This window comes from Hemitrygon akajei, chromosome 4 (assembly GCF_048418815.1).
Source record: "Hemitrygon akajei chromosome 4, sHemAka1.3, whole genome shotgun sequence".
Lineage (NCBI taxonomy): Eukaryota > Metazoa > Chordata > Chondrichthyes > Myliobatiformes > Dasyatidae > Hemitrygon > Hemitrygon akajei.
This window is the reverse complement of record NC_133127.1, coordinates 55,927,343-55,945,073: the sequence shown is the minus strand read 5'-3', so window position 1 is coordinate 55,945,073 and position 17,731 is coordinate 55,927,343. Positions and strand designations below refer to the sequence as shown.

Below are 17,731 nucleotides of genomic sequence, written 5' to 3'. Positions count from 1 at the left end.
AAATAGCTGATTCAGGAATGATGGGGAGCAAACTTGAAAAAACCCAGAGTGGTCAGGACAAACGGCAAGATTCTGAAGATTCGAGCAGGATACAATTAGAGGAGTCACAGACTTCACAGGAGCAACTATTGGTTCCCCCAGAACCTGAGAAAAGAGAATATTTGGAGTCTTTTCCAGGCGAACAATTGACTGATTTAAATATCAAAACTTTACAAGAGCACCTGATCAAACTAAAAGAGGAAAACAAATACAGAGGTGATAGAATAGCAAAACTTGAAGATTATATTTTAAAATTAGTGAACTTACTAAGTTTAGCAGAGTCCAAATTCAAAGGGAGTGAAGCTGTTGACAATCAGAAAATTCTTGAAGAGAAATTAAAGGAGTATGTAATTCAACAGGAAGCTAGAAATGAGGAGGCAGCAGCTCTGAAGAAAAAGCTGAATGAGATGCAACTTTCATGCCATCAACTTCATTTTGAGTGTGATGCTCTTAAAGGCAAGCTGGCCTCTGTGAAAGAACTGGAATCACTAGATTCTCACAGCAGTGATGAGGAAGGTGATGGTAAACACAGTGCCAAAGTAGAGCTTCTTCAAAGAGTCAAAAATTTGGAAGGACTTTTGAAGCTTAAAGACATGAATGAGAAGGAGCTGACGGAAACTGTCAAGGATCTTGAAGCCCAACTTTTGCAAAGCCAAGAGAATCAAAGACAGCTTAGCTTGCGCTGTGCCAAAATGAACCAATTGACAAAGCAAAAGGAAGATATTGAAAGCAAGCTAGAGGAGCGGTACAACCAGGTAGAGCAGCTACAAATAGACAAGGAAAATTCTGAAGAAGAGTACCAAGAGCAAATCAAAATATTGCTTGATGAGATCAAGGAGCGAGATGAGGCTGATTCCCAGCTTGAGATGATGAACAAAGATTTGCTTCAAAAAAATGAAGTGTTAGAAGAATGCAGAACCACACTTGAATTAAAAATTGCCAAATTAAAGATGGACCTGGAAGAGAGAGTGAATTGTGAGCTGAAATTGAAAAAGCAATGTTCAGATCTGGAGAAAACAATCCGAGACTGGGAGCATTTTGAACAGCAAATGAATGAGCAGTTCAAGCAAGTAGAAAAGAAGAAAAATAACAAAATTAAAGATCTGAAGAAACAACTTATGGAGAAAGATGAAGTTTTGAGAAAGGCCTTGCAGGCAATGGAAGAACTCAAGAAAAGTGCCAAGAGTGCTGAGAGCATGGTTCATGAGAGACATGAAGTCTCTCCAGAGGTTCTCAAGGAAAAGGCAGAACTTGAAGCCGCGTTGAACAGAAAGACAGAGGCTGAAGTAGACCAAGCAGGATTCAATGTGAAAGTAAGAAGCAGGTTCGAAATGGAGTTGAGTGCAAAGAGCAAAGAACTGGAACACTTCAAAGATGAAGCCGAACGTTTGACCGCGGAGATTTGTGAATTGCAAGAGCAACAACGGCAGCAAAAAGAATCCGAGAGGAAGTTGCAGGAACGAAACAGGATGCTGGAAGGGCTGATAGAAGAGGTGCAGGAAGGAGAGACCAGGAACTTGCAGGAAAAAATAGCTCGGATGGAGAAGCTGCTCATTATGAAAGAAGAAACTGAGGAGAAATTTCAGGCAAGGATTTCTAATCAGGAGTCCCTTCTAAAAGAAATGGAAGAAACACAAGGAAAGCTGGCACAACGTAATGAAGAACTGGGTGCTAAACAACGTGGGATGAGTGAAGAACTGCATCGTTGGAAAATTAAGTGTTCCAACCTAGAAAGGTTTGAAAGGGAAGTTAAAGTTGAAACAAGATGTCAGAGAGATAAGATAAAGGAATTGGAGATTGCTAAAACTAATCTGGAGGCACAACTTCAAAAGAAAATTAGTGAGTTTAATGAGCTTGACATTTTGAGGAGAAAGGAGCAAGCAAATGTAACTGCAGAGCTCAACAAAAAGATTGAAGACCAAAATTTCCAAGTGTCTGTTTGCCAAGCAGCAAAGCAAACTCTTGAAATGCAGTTGAAAAAGAAGATTAAAGAATTAGAAATTTCTGAGGCGAGCATTAAGAGCCTTAAGAGAAAACTTGAGGAGGCAGAAGAAAATCAGTGTGAAATCAGGAAATTAGAAACCATTCTTCAGCAGGAAAAGAAAGTGCTTGAAACGCAACTTGCCAAAGAGTCTCAGATAGTTATCACTTTGGAGGCCATGGTTAAAGAGGACTGCCAACAGTTACAAACTTTGAAAGGAGATCTGCACAGGAAAGAAGCAGCTCTACAATCGCTACAGGAGGAGCACTTGCCGCTGCTGGCTAGAGTTCAAGATTTAGAACAGGTAGGGGCAGGGCGATGTTATTCAGCCTATAGCAAGTACTTGAAATATAGAAAGTGCTTTCTTTCTTTTCAAATTTTTAAAAAATTATTATTATTATCCAAACTACAAGAGTACATCAGAGTAAGAAACACTTACAATATCTCAAAAGAGAAAAAAAACAATATTAAGAATTAAAAAATATGGTGACACAAAAAAGAGAAGAAAAGAAAAAAACCCTACTAAAGCAAGAAAAATGGTGAGAAAAAAAAGAACCCATTAGGTGTTCAACCCTGGAGCCATGCGTCATACAAAAAGCTTCTAAAGATAAACATCAAACCGCCAGCAAAAAAAATTATACCAAAATTTACAATTAGATCGTGGAGAAAATCTATCAATTAACTCAAATGGTAGTAACAATCAAATGAACCCCATCTTTTCTCAAAATCAAATGTAGGTTTTGAAGGTTCAACTTCTAATTTTCTCCAAACTAAGACATAACATCACTTGAGAGAACCATTGTGACAGAGTGGGTGCCGACGTATCCTTCCACTTCAACAAAATGACCCTCCTAGCTATCAATGTTACAAATGCAATAACATGTTGGTCAGACAAAGAAATACCACGAATATTTTGAGGAATTATTCCAAAGAGCACAGTTAATTTGTTAGGTTGTAAATTAATTTTAAGTGCTTTAGAAATTGTAGAAAAAACTGACTTCCAAAACTGTTCCAGTATAGAACAAGACCAAAATGTGTGTCAGTGTAGCTGTCTCAGTTTTACATCTATAACAATAACTATCAACATTAGGAAAGATTTTAGACAATCTCTCCTTCGTCAAATAGTAACGATGTACAATTTTAAATTGAATCAATGAATGGCTAGCACAAATCAAGGAAGAGTTAACTAACCTCAAGATCCACATCCAGTCCTCTGTTATAAAAGTCAAATTAAGTTCCTTTTCCCAATCTTGTTTAATCTTAAAGAAAGGGCGCTTATACCATTGTAATAATAAATTATAAATTCTTCAAATGGAACCCTTCATCAAAGGGTTCATACTCATAATGGTATCTAACAGGTTGGCCTCTAATATGCAAGGAAAATTACTTAAATATTTTTGTAAGAAATGTCTAACTTGAAGATATTGTAAGAAGTGTGAATATGAAAGAGAATATTTATCAACTAATTGTTCAAAAGACATTAGTCTATCTTCTTTAAATAGATCCAAAAAGAATTAATACCTTTATTTTTCCACAATAAAAAAATTGGATCACTCAAAATAATAGTTATTATTAGTTAATAATAGTTTAATGGCTTAAAATAGTTTTGATAAATTAAACTACTAAGTTTAAATTTTTGAAATATTGAAAGTGCTGCCAAGATGTAAGAAAAATCAGCTAGATTTTATTGGATGACAGAGCTGTTACGTACCCCGTAACTGGGTCACTTACCAGCAAAGATAGAGAGGTCCGTTGAAGTCTGATGGGACTATTTTTAACAGTATTTATTGATAAAAATACACAAAAATAATATCAATGCAAACATACAGATAATATACGTCGTCAATACTAAATCTAAAAGTGTGGGTATAATAATAATCAATAAGAAATAGCTCTATCGTTGTCTCGGGGATAATGTATTGTCCGGTGGAAATATAAAAGTCACTCAAGTTTATTCAAGCTGCAGCTTTTGGTTGGAGAGAGAGGCGGAGTTTAGAACTTGCCCGTTTTCCTTTTTATGATGTCGATCCTTCGAAATGTCATCGGTGTCCTTTTCCTTTTAGCTAAGCTGTCTTCCGTGGTCAGTCCCACCAATTCCGAGGTAAATGGAAAAGGACACACATGGGCTTTCCACCGGCTGCCGCTATTACACTGTCACGGGATTTCTAGCATGTCTCCTGGTGCGTCTGAAAGAGGTTGTTCCCCAGACCCTCTTTTATCCTTACTCACGGGGTCTCAGATGTCAATCAGGTTGGGATGATGCCATCCCCCCAACCAGCCCACATTGCTCATTCCTTGAGGACATTGATGAATAGCGCAGTGCTCAATACACAATTCCGTCTCCAAGAGACAATGGCCGTTTCCCGTAGCTTTGTATCGTTGAGGGGCCAGGACATTCCAAACCCCCTGTGGATTCTGCGTCTCTCTCTCATTTCCTGGGTCTCCTGACCTGACTTAATAGCGATCTTGCGATTCTGAAAAAGGAGGGGGCACAGGCGTAACACCCCCTTTCTTCAACGCGTTTTTTACCATCGGAAAAAAACGAAGTAATACAGACTCTTACAGGATTTTAGAATCTAACACAATACAAAAGTTTTTTTTTTCCTCTACAGAGTAATACAGTTATACATTCAATTCAGTATCTAGATAGTTACTGATTACATTGTCACTTCCTTTAATATTGTCACATCTTGTACCTTACTAAAGTCTTGTAGCATCAGACTCCAATTTAATAACCACCTATATTTTAGTTCTTATTTTTCTTTAGCAAACAAAAACTAAAGAGTTGTGAGCTTAGCTTACGGGTATACTACAAAAGTTCATGCAAATATTAATCTTTATGTTACTTTCAAACTTAACAGGTAGGCTTCCATGGGGGTTGTCTTTTATTATTCACATGCTTTGTCGAAATCCCTTAAAACCAGCTTCTGCTATTTAAAAATGGCGTCCCCATTAACCCTCGCCTCTTTTCCGGTTAATTCCCACGTGGGGAGCTTGTGCACCCTGGCGAAATAGGCTTTCGTCCGTTCCTTTCATAGGAGTTATTTTATCAACAATGTGTTCCAGACTTAGACCATTTCCCGAATTTCCACCGAATTCTTTAATTTTATGCAAGTTGCTAGTTTTCTCTTCAGGACCCTTCAGGCTATTAGTTTTCAGTTTAAACTCTTTGTTTAAGCAGCATTTCAAATTCTGCCTTTTTACCCCACACTCTGGAATAACAATAGCGTGTGGGGCCCCTTTACCTTCCAACTCAACCTGTAATTGATTCACAGGCCTTGTGGTATCAAGCCATTGTCTCTGTAGCCTGGTTGCTGCTTCTGATATCAGTCCAGCCTTTAAATTTTCTTCATTCAATTTGGGAACTACACAGTTCCCTTTTCCTTCAATAATAATATTCACCCCACCACCTTTGATCTCCTCACTGACTTTTACCACACCTTCGAGCACAAACACCTGGGAACTCTCACTTCCCACTATTACCAAGGTTAACCCTTTCTTCACTGAACCAAGTCCATCTGACCCACAAGGACTGCATTCCTTTTCAACTGAATCAAATACCTCAGACTTTTTCTGAGCTCCATTACTAGGTTCAGTACCACGTGCATCCACATCTTGGACACACTCAAACGGGACATTTGCCTCTTCCAGGCTTTCAATACCCGTACCCTTTTCAAATTCTAAATTCCCCTGATCTTCCCAGCTACTCTCTGGGCAACTCCCTTCCCCCGGTAAACTCAACCCCGTGGGCTGAAACAACCTCATCTGCCAACCCAGCAGACTCCTTCAAGGTAAGGGCACCCTTTTCATCTAGAACTGCCCTCATTTCATTATCGGGAACACCTTTAGAATTTTCAGCTTCTTCAAACAGTTCTGCCAAACCAGACAGATCATCCATGTCCAACCCTGCACCTTTTAACAGCTTTATCTGTTTCTCATCTTTATTTCGTGCCTCTAGAACTTTTCTCCTCGCTAAAGGCAGGTCTACCTCCTCTCCCCTACTCTCTTTCACTTTACTACTCTTTGTTTTACCACCCTCTAAACCCTCGTGGTACAGGGTCGGTAAAAACGTCTCGGCCAAATCGATACTGGCCGGATTTAAACTGGTCTCGTTCTCAGCTGCCTTTCTCGACATGCTGCGAGTGATCGCGCATGCGGGATAGATCTTGGAATCTAGGGGCGGGACCTCAACACTCACCGGTGGTCTCGTCAGCTTCATTGCTGACCAAACCTTACCACTGGCTAAATCATTACCCAGAAGGACGTCCGCGTCAGTTCTCGGGAATTCTGATCGCACCCCCATTTCAACTGGTCCAGATACCAGCTCACAATTCATAATGATCCTATGCAAGGGCACCATTTCTGTCCCTTTTCCTATTCCTTTCACAGCTACCATTCCTGTCTTGCGACCAAAATCCAGTACCTTACTGTTAATCAATGACAGTTCAGCTCCCGTGTCTCTCCAGATTCGCATGGGAACTGGTGGGTCTCCCTCCTTCACAGACACGGTTCCATTTGACATACAAATCTCAGACCCTTCTTGTACCCTGTCTACTCGGGGCTCTCTTGTCGATTTATTGATTACCATGGCACATCCGATAGGGACTGCTGCGTCCCCTTTTCCTGTCTCCTTCCTCAGAGCAAAGCACCTAGATGCAATATGTCCCCCCTTTCCACAATTAAAACAGGTCAAGCCTGGAAATCTCTGGCCGTCTTGCCTCTCCTCCCCAACCTTACCACTAGCTCCCGGCGGGACCTCTGCCTCAGCCGGCGGGCTTTCTCTATCATTCCCACGGTCTCTCTGGGAACTTTTATTCAAGAAAACTTTGTCTTGTGGGTTAGGGCATATTCATCTGCGAACCTAGCAAATTTGGAGATGGACTTATTCGGCTACTCATTCAAATACATCCGGATATCCTCCGAAACACAACTTTTAAATTCCTCAATCAGAATTAACTCCCTGAGACGCCAAAAATCCTCTTCCACTATTTCTGCTGTACACCAACGATCCAAGAGCACACCCTTCTCATAGGCAAACTCGGTATACGTCTGATTCCAACCTTTCTTTAAATTTCTGAACTTTTGTCTATACGCCTCAGGTACCAATTCGTAAGTCCGGAGAATGGCCTCCTTTACTTGGGCATAATTCTCCGCTTCTCCCTCCTCCATGGACAACGCCACATATGCTCGTTGTGCCTTCCCCTTTAACACACTTTGTAACAGCGCCACCCACTGCTCTTTGGGCCACTTCTGATTCACTGCCACCTTCTCAAAAAGCAAAAAATAACTATCAACATCTGTCTCTTCGAACGGAGGTACTAACCTTAACTCCCGACTAACATTAAACCGCTCCTCTCGGTCTGACCCTTGAGCTCTTCGCTCTTGCCTTAACTTCCCAATATCCAAGTCATGTTGCCTCTGTTTCTCTGCCTCCTCATACTCTCTCTCCTTCTTGGCTCTTTCCTTTTCTTTCTCAGCTCTCTCCCTCTCTTTTTTAGCTGCTTCCAGCTGTTTTAACTGAATTTCATGCTCTCTTTGCTTCTCAGCTCGGTCCTGCTGTTTTTTCACCTCTAACCCCTTTAGCTGGAGCTCATGCTCCCGTTTCACCTCTAACTCCTTTAGCTGGAGCGCATGCTCCCTTTGTTTGTCGGCCCTTTCTTTCTCTCTCTTTCAGCCCTTTCTTTCTCCTTCTCAGCTGCTTCCAGCTGCTTTAATTTAATTTCATGTTCCAACCTTAATTTCTCCAACTCTAACTGAGCCGTCCCACTAGCTGGTACCTTTTCAGGGATATTTTCCAATACCTCAGCTGCAAACACATTCTTCTCGATATAATACTGAGTTATGGCCCTTCGCACCTCCAGCTTTTTCATTGACAACCTCACCTCTGCGAGGTTTAGCCCCTTCGGCATATTTATCAAGTCCAATTTGGTGGCCGCCTCTAGCGCCTCCAGAGTCAGGTTTTCTATAAATTCATCCACGTCCATCTTTGCTGGTTTCCCGTCTGGCTACCCGCGTAACCAGATCCAAGTTTGGACTTACAAGCGCAATTCACTGGCCTCCCAATTTGGTGTCAAATCTCGAGACGAGAACCCCAATTGTTACGTATTAATACCTTTATTTTTCCACAATAAAAAATTGGATCACTCAAAATAATAGTTATTATTAGTTAATAATAGTTTAATGGCTTAAAAATAGTTTTGATAAATTAAACTACAAAGTTTAAATTTTTGAAATCTAGAAAGTGCTGCCAAGATGTAAGAAAAATCAGCTAGATTTTATTGGATGACAGAGCTGTTACGTACCCCGTAACTGGGTCACTTACCAGCAAAGATAGAGAGGTCCGTTGAAGTCTGATGGGACTATTTTTAACAGTATTTATTGATACAAATACACAAAAATAATATCAATGCAAACATACAGATAATATACGTCATCAATACTAAATCTAAAAGCGCGGGTATAATAATAATCAATAAGAAATAGCTCTATCGTTGTCTCGGGGATAATGTATTGTCCGATGGAAATATAAAAGTCACTCAAGTTCATTCAAGCTGCAGCTTTTGGTTGGAGAGAGAGGCGGAGTTTAGAACTTGCCCGTTTTTCCTTTCTATGATGTTGATCCTTCGAAATGTCGTCGGTGTCCTTTTCCTTTTAGCTAAGCCGTCTTCCGTGGTCAGTCCCACCAATTCCGAGGCAAATGGAAAAGGACGCACGTGGGCTTTCCACCGGCTGTCGCTATTAAACGCTGTCACGGGATTTCTAGCATTTCTCCTGGTGCGTCTAAAGGGGTTGTTCCCCAGACCTTCTTTTATCCTTACTCACGGGGTCCCAGATGTCAATCAGGTTGGGGAGGATGCCATCCCTCAACCAGCCCACTTTGCTCATTCCTTGAGGACGTCGATGAATAGCACAGCGCTCAATACACAATTCCGTCTCCAAGAGACAATGACCGTTTCCCTTAGCTTTATATCGTTGAGCGGCCAGGACATTCCAAACCCCCTGTGGATTCTGCGTCTCTCTCTCATTTCCTGGGTCTCCTGACCTGACTTAATAGCGATCTTGCGATTCTCAAAAATGAGGGGGCACAGGCGTAACAAAGCAGACACAAAGGTTGAATGACCTAGTACTTTTCCTTCTATTTCTTTTGATCTCCTGAGACTTTGATTACCTGCTCAGTTGGGGTGAACTGTTAATCTCATAATTACATAATTTGGGCATTGATCCTGGTTTCCAGAACTTTAATGAGTCAAGGTTTTGTATACCTGAAGAAATCAGGCAGATTCTGGGGCCTGCACGATGCACTAGGATGCCACTGACCCTCACGGTGCACTAGGCTGCCACTGACCCTCACGGTGCACTAGGATGCCACTGACCCTCACGATGCACTAGGATGCCACTGACCTGCACGGTGCACTAGGATGCCACTGACCCTCACGGTGCACTAGGGTGCCACTGACCCTCATGATGCACTAGGATGCCACTGACCCTCCCGATGCACTAGGATGCCACTGACCCTCACGGTGCACTAGGATGCCACTGACCTGCACGGTGCACTAGGATGCCACTGACCCTCCCGATGCACTAGGATGCCACTGACCCTCACGGTGCACTAGGCTGCCACTGACCCTCACAGTGCACTAGGATGCCACTGACCCTCCCGATGCACTAGGATGCCACTGACCCTCACGGTGCACTAGGATGCCACTGACCCTCACGGTGCACTAGGATGCCACTGACCCGCACGGTGCACTAGGATGCCACTGACCCTCACAGTGTACTAGGATGCCATGATCCTCATGATGCACTAGGATGCCACTGATCCTCATGATGCACTAGGATGCCACTGACCCTCACGATGCACTAGGATGCCACTGACCCTCACGGTGCACTAGGATGCCACTGGCCTGCACGGTGCACTAGGATGCCACTGACCCTCACGGTGCACTAGGATGCCACTGACCCTCACGGTGTACTAGGATGCCACTGACCCTTACGGTGCACTAGGATGCCACTGACCCACATGATGCACTAGGATGCCACTGACCCTCACGGTGCACTAGGATGCCACTGACCCTCATGGTGCACTAGGATGCCACTGACCTGCATGGTGCACTAGGATGCCACCGACCCTCATGATGCACTAGGATGCCACCGACCCTTATGGTGCACTAGGATGCCACCGACCCTTATGGTGCACTAGGATGCCACTGACCCTCACGGTGCACTAGGATGCCACTGACCTGCATGGTGCACTAGGATGCCACTGACCCTCACGGTGCACTAGGATGCCACTGACCCTCATGGTGCACTAGGATGCCACTGACCCTCACGGTGCACTAGGATGCCACTGAACTGCACGATGCACTAGGATGCCACTGACCCTCACGATGCACTAGGATGCCACTGAACTGCACGATGCACTAGGATGCCACTGACCCTCATGATGCACTAGGATGCCACTGACCTGCACGGTGCACTAGGATGCCACTGACCCTCACGGTGCACTAGGATGCCACTGACCTGCACGGTGCACTAGGATGCCACTGACCCTCACGGTGCACTAGGATGCCACTGAACCTCATGACGCACTAGGATGCCGCTGACCCTCACGGTGCACTAGGATGCCGCTGACCTGTACGATGCACTAGGATGCCACTGACCCTCACGGTGCACTAGGATGCCACTGAACCTCATGACGCACTAGGATGCCACTGACCCTCACGGTGCACTAGGATGCCACTGAACCTCATGATGCACTAGGATGCCACTGACCCTCATGGTGCACTAGGATGCCACTGAACCTCATGACGCACTAGGATGCCACTGACCCTCACGGTGCACTAGGATGCCACTGACCTGCATGATGCACTAGGATGCCACTGACCCTCACGGTGCACTAGGATGCCACTGAACCTCATGACGCACTAGGATGCCACTGACCCTCACGATGCACTAGGATGCCGCTGACCCTCACGGTGCACTAGGATGCCACTGACCTGTACGATGCACTAGGATGCCACTGACCCTCACGGTGCACTAGGATGCCACTGAACCTCATGACGCACTAGGATGCCACTGACCCTCACGATGCACTAGGATGCCACTGACCCTCACGGTGCACTAGGATGCCACTGACCCTCACGGTGTACTAGGATGCCACTGACCCTCACGATGCACTAGGATGCCACTGACCCTCACGGTGCACTAGGATGCCACTGACCTGCATGATACACTTTGCCAGTGTTCACTGACCTGATGATTACAAAGGCTTGGTAGAGGAGAAACTCTCATGATTCTGACATTTAGGAATTTGTGACAGAACCTGTAAGGTGGCAAAAATGAGCCAGGGATGCCTACAATCTGTTCAGACATTGGGGACCTGGCCAGCTCGTTCCAAATATCTTAGAGGAAAGTAGCCTTGTAATTAATATGGACTGAAGATTTATGACATAGGCCCTGACGATCCATTTACTGGCTGAGGCAATGAAGTTCAGGGATAGAAGACCATAACATCTAGGAGCTGAACTAGGCCACTCAGGCTATCCTGCTTTCCTGTCATTTGATTATGGCTGAATTTTTATTAACCCCATTCTCCTGCCTTTTCCTTGTAGTGCTCAAACCCCTTATCAATCTCTACCTTAGATGGACCCAATGACTTGTTATCCACAGCTCTCTGTGGCAATGAATTCCACAGATTCATCACCCACTGACTAAAGAAGTTCCTCCTCATCTCAGTTTTAAATGGATGTCCCTTTATTCTGAGCTGTGTTCCTGAATCCTCGACTCTCTTACTAATTGAAACATCTTCTCCATGTCCACTCCATCCAAGCCTTTCAGTATTTGGTAAGTTTGAATGAGATCCTCCCTCATCCTTCTGAACTCCACTGAGTACAGACCCAGAAAGACCAGAAGTTGCTCATGTATAAAAGCCTTTCATACCTGGAACCATTTTCGATCTACCCCACACATGGACTGCAACAGCTCTGACATTTACTTCAGCAACCTGGCGCAGGAAGAAAGGACTGAAACTGCAAATAACATTAGAAAGGTGAGTATATCCTACGGACACTTAGTCCTTATTGGTTAGTCTCCATGAGGTGCAGTGGCACAACCAGTAGAGCTGTTCTCTCACTGCGCCAACCATTCAGTGACCTGAGGGACAACTTCTACATGAAGCAAGCTGCCGGAGGAAGCTGTAGAGGTGGGTACAATTATAAAGTTTAAAAGACAGTTGGTCAGGAACATGGATAGAAAAAGGTTTAGCTAGATGTAGGCAAATCGGACTAGACATCTTGTTATGCATGGATGAGTAAGGCTGAAGGGTTTGTTTTCATATTCTGTAATTCTCAAGTCAAGTCAACTTTTATTGTCATTTCGACCATAACTGCTGGTACAGTGCATAGTAAAAATGAGACAACGTTTTGCAGGACCATGGTGTTACATGACACAGTACAAAAAACTAGACTGAACTACGTATTTAAAAAAACAACAACACAGAGAAAGCTACAGTAGACTACAGACCTACACTGGACTGCATAAAGTGCACAAAAACAGTGCAGGCATTACAATATATAATAAACAGGACAGTAGGGCAAGGTGTCAGTCCAGGCTTCGGGTATTGAGGAGTCTGATAGCTTGGGGGAAGAAACTGTTACATAGTCTGGTCGTAAGAGCCCGAATGCTTCGGAGACTTTTCCCAGACAGCCGGAGGGAGAAGAGATTGTATGAGGGGTGTATGGGGTCCTTCATAATGCTGTTTCCTTTGCGGATGCAGTGTGTAGTGTAAATGTCCATGATGGTGGGAAGAGAGACCCCGATGATCTTCTCAGCTGACCTCACTATCCGCTGCAGGGTCTTGCGATCCAAAATGGTGCAATTTACGAACCAGGCAGTGATGCAGCTGCTCAGGATGCTCTCAATACAACCCCTGTAGAATGTGATGAGGATGGGGGGGGGGGGGGGGGGGTGGGAGATGGACTTCCCTCAGCCTTTGCAAAAAGTAGAGATGCTGCTGGGCTTTCTTTGCTATGGAGATGGTTTTGAGGGACCAGGTGATATTCTCTGTCTGGTGAACACCAAGAAATTTGGTGCTGTTTACGATCTCTACCGAGGAGCAGTCGATTTTCAGTGGGGAGTGGTCGCTCCGTGCCCTCCTGAAGTCAACAACCATCTCTTTTGTTTTGTTCACATTAAGAGACAGGATGTTAGGCTCTGCACCAGTCCATTAGCTGCTGCACCTCCTCTCTGTAAGCTGATTCGCCATTCTTGCTAATGAGACCCACCACGGTCTTGTCATCGGCGAACTTGATGATATGGTTCGAGCTGTGTGTTGCAGCACAGTCATGGATCAGAAGAGTGAACAGCAGTGGATTGAGCACACAGCCCTGGGGAGCCCCCGTGCTCAGTGTGATGGTGTTGGAGATGCTGCTCCCGATCCGGACTGACTGAGGTCTCCCAGTCAGGAAGTCTAGGATCCAGTTGCAGAGGGAGGTGTTCAGGCCCAGTAGGCTCAGCTTTCCAATCAGTTTATGAGGGATGATTGTGTCGAATGCTGAACTAAAGTCTATGAACAACATCCAAACGTATGTGTCTTTTTTGTCCCGGTAGGTTAGGGTTAGGTGAATTCTACAGTATCATTCAGACTCTCTTGGTCACCCTAGTACAGCCATATTTTGTGCTTACAAAATAATACAACATAGAACACTACAACATAGTACAGACCATTTGGCCCACAATGTTGTGCCAACATTTTAACTTACTCCAAGATCAGTATAATGTTTCCCTCCTGCATAGGGCTCCATTTCACTGTCATCCATGTGAGTCTCTTAAGTGTAAATTAAAGTAGTTAGAAGTTGGTTCCTAAATATCATTTCTTTCTAAATTCTGATACCAATAATATGAAACATTATAGAATAAAGGGTTTAATTGAAATCTTCCTTTGGGGTGAGAGGAGCAGTTCAGAAACTATTTCAGTGACTCCCTTTTTAAGATTTGAATATAAAGTCTGTGCTTTTATAATATTGACACCTGATAGAAGCCTTCGAGTTAACGTAATGTGAAAGCTGATTGTTGGAGTTTGCTGATGCTGTAATGTTAGAGCGTTGTATCAATTGCACATGCCAGTTTGCCCAGTGGAAAAAATAAAATCATGAATAATGGAAGGGCCTTTTTATGTCTTTGTTGGAAATGCCATTTAAACAGCAGGTGACCTCTAGTAAACCAGTAAAGGGTGAATCAGAATGAAAATAACATGTTGTTCAGAGGCAGGAAAGTCCTTGGCCAAACATCTTTCCTGGATTTAGTTGATTGCAATAATATCATAGGCAGAAAATGTGACACTGCAAATGGAGCCTTCTGTCAATACGCTGGAAAAGTTTAGTTACCATATTATCCCACCCAGGGAGGAAGGCAGAAATCTACTGAGCGTAGACATAACCATTGGTACCTCTTGCCAATTGCAGGAGCTGGAGGAGGCAAAGAAGGACGTGACACAACAAGGTGAATGGGAGACCAAGAAGCGTGAAATTGATGACTTTGACCAGAGGCTGGAAGACTTTATTCAGTCAGAGAAAATACTCAAAGAAACCATTGGCAACTTTGCAAAGACGGAGGCTGCTTTAAAAGAAAGGTAAAGAAAAGAGCCATGCCATTAATTCTGCTTCTCTTGTTTCTGATTGTTTCAGACTAATACCAATAAAGGGCCTGTGAGGAGGGGGAAAATAGCTACAAATAAGTTTCAGATAAAGGGGTGCTGTAGTAGTCTGGCAGACTGACCTCTACCTTGCTGAGACCCAGCGACAACTCTCAGACACCTCCTCTTACTTACCCCTCAAACAGGACCCCACTAAGGAGCACCAGACCATTGTCTCTCACACCATCACCAACATTAGCTCTGGGGGTCTCCCATCTACTGCCACCAACCTCATACTTCCTGAACCCCACACTGCCTGTTTCTACCTCCTACCCAAGAACCACAAACACACTTGTCTAGGTAGACCCATTGTTTCAGCTTTTTCCTGCCCCACTGAACTCATATCTGCATACCTCAACTCTGTTTTATACCCCCTAGTTTAGCCCCTTCCTACCTACATCCATACACTTCACATGCTCTTGATCTTTTCAATGATTCCCTGGCCCCGATCACTTTATTTTCACTATGGAGGTGTATTTGCTATACACCTCCATCCCCACCAGGAAGGCCTCAAAGCTCTCCGTTTTTTATTGGACACCAGACTCAAACAGTTCCCCTCCACCACCACCACTCTCCTTCGTTTTGTGGAACTTGTCCTCACTCTTAATAATTTCTCCTTTGGCTTCTCCCATTTCCTTCAAACTAAAGGTGTAGCCATGGGCACTCACATGGGTCCCAGCTATGTCTGCCTTTTTGCTGGCTACGTGGAAGTATGTTCCAAGCCTGCACTGGTGGCTGCCCCACTGTAGCTGTGATACATCTAAGACTGCATTGGTGCTGCTTCCTGCACCCATGCAGACCTTGCCAACTTCATCGATTTTGCCTCCAACATCCACCCTACCCTCTAATTTACCTGGTTCATTTCCGACACCTCCTCCCCTTTCTTGATCGCTCTGACTCTATCTACTGATATCTAATATAAACCCACGGACTCTCAAAGCTACCTGGACTATATCTCTTCCCACCCTCCTACTTGTGAAAACACCATCCCCTTCTCTCAATTCCGCTATCTCCATGGCATCTGCTCTCAGGATGAGGGTTTTCATTCTAGAAAGAAAGAGATGTCCTCCTTCTTCAAAGAAAGAGGTCTCCCTTCCTCCACCACCAAGGCTGTCCTCAACTGCATCCTTTCCATTTCATGCATGTCTGCTCTCACCCCATCCTCCCACCACCCTACCAGGGAAAGGGTTTCTCTTGTCCTCACTTACCACCCCACCAGCCTCCATGTCAAGGAAAAAGTGTAAGGCAGACTCAAAGATCTTAAGGTGGATAAGTCCGCTGGGTCAGATAGACTACATTCCAGAGTCCTGAGAGAAGTTGCTGAAGAGATAACAGATGCATTGTTAATGATCTTTCAAGAATCACTTGATTCTGGCATGGTCCCAGAGGACTGGAAGACTGCAAATGTCACTCCACTCTTTAAGAAGGGAAAAAGGCAAAAGAAAGGAAATTATAGTCCAGTTAGCCTAACCTCAGTAGTGGAAAAGTGTTGGAGTCTATTATTAAGGATGAGGTTCAAGGTACTTGGAAACTAATGATAAAATAAGTCAAAATCAGCATGGTTCTGTCAAGGGAAATCTTGCCTGACAAATCTATTAAGAGTTCTTTGAGGAAGTAACAAGCAGGGTGGACAAAGTTGAGGCAGTGAATGTCATTTACGTATTTTCAGAAAGTGTTTGATAAGATGCCACACATGAAGCTGCTTAACAAGATACAATCCCACGGCATTACAGGAAAGATACCGGCATGGATAGCAGAATGGCTGACAGGCGGGAAGCAGTGAGTGGGAATAAAGAGGGCCTTTTCTGTTTGGCTGCCAGTGACTAGTGGTGTTCCTCAGGGGTCAATATTGGGACTGCTACTTTTCATTGTTTGTCAATGATTTAGATAATGGAATTGATGACTGTGGCAATGTTGTGGTACGAAGATAGGTGGAGGGGTAGGTAATGCTGAGGAAGCAATGTGATTGCAGCAGGACTTAGACAAATTGAAAGTGTGAAATAAAGTGGCAGATGGAATACAGTGTTGGGAAATGTATGATAATGCATTTTGGTAAAAGGAACAATGGGGCAGACTATTATCTAAATGGGGAGAAGTTTCAAGCATCAGAAGTCCTTAGGACCTTAGGACTTAGGAGTCCTCATGCCAGATTCCTGGAAGGTTAATTTACAGGGTGAGTCTGTGGTAAAGAAGGCAAATGCAATGCTGGCATTTATTTCAAGGTGAATAGAATCTAAAAGCAAGAAGATAACACTGAGCCTTACAAGACCCTAGTCAGGCCGCATGGAGCATTGTCAACAGTTTTGGGTTCCATATCGCAGAAAGGATGTGATGTCATTGGAGAGAGTTCAGAGGAAGTTCACAAGGGAATGAAGGGGTTAACATACGAGGAGCGTTTGACAGCTTTGGGCCTGCACTTACTGGAACTTAGAAGAAAGCAGGGGTAATCTCATTGAAACTACCGAATGTTGAAAGGACTAGATAGGGTGGATGTGGAGAGGATGTGTCCTATGGTGGGGGTATCCAGAACTGGAGGGTACAGCCTCAAAACTGAGGGGTGACCCTTTAGAACAGAGGTAGGGAGGGAAATTTTTTTAGCCAGAGAGTAGCAAATCTGTGGAATGCTCTGCCACGGATTGCGGTGGAGGCCAAGTCCATGGGTGTATTTAATGTGGAAGTTGATCATTTCCTGATGAGTCAGGGCATCAAAAGATATGGCAAGAAGGCAGGTGTTTGGGGTTGAGTGGGATCCGGGATCAACCATGATGGAATGGCAGAGCAGACTCGATGGACTGAATGGCCTAATTCTGCTCCTACATCTTATGCTCTTATGAATTACTCCCTATGTGACTCCTTTGTCCGTTCGTCCCTCCCCACTGACCTCCCTCCTGACACTTAACTTTGCAAGTACTTTGTACTACACCCGTCCCTACACCACCTCCCTTGTTACCATTCAGGGCCCCAAACAGACTTACCAGGTGAGATGACCCTTCACCTGTGAGCCTGTTGGGGTCATATAC

The 17,731-nt window shown here is 44.2% G+C and overlaps 1 protein-coding gene across 4 annotated transcripts in view; it reads left to right on the top strand.

Moving 5' to 3' along the window:
• Nucleotides 1–17: 17 nt before the first annotated feature.
• The window catches only part of LOC140726362 (uncharacterized), a 156,283-nt gene continuing 138,569 nt past the window's right edge, over nucleotides 18–17,731 (top strand). For all 4 annotated transcript variants that reach the window (XR_012098618.1, XM_073042639.1, XM_073042637.1 and 1 more), the window contains exons 1-2: nucleotides 18–2,324; nucleotides 14,482–14,648. Coding sequence is in view for 3 of the 4 variants with exons in the window: in XM_073042639.1 (XP_072898740.1) it covers nucleotides 18–2,324; nucleotides 14,482–14,648 (2,474 nt within the window). In the remaining variant the exon portion in view is untranslated. The remainder of the gene's footprint in view (nucleotides 2,325–14,481; nucleotides 14,649–17,731) is intronic.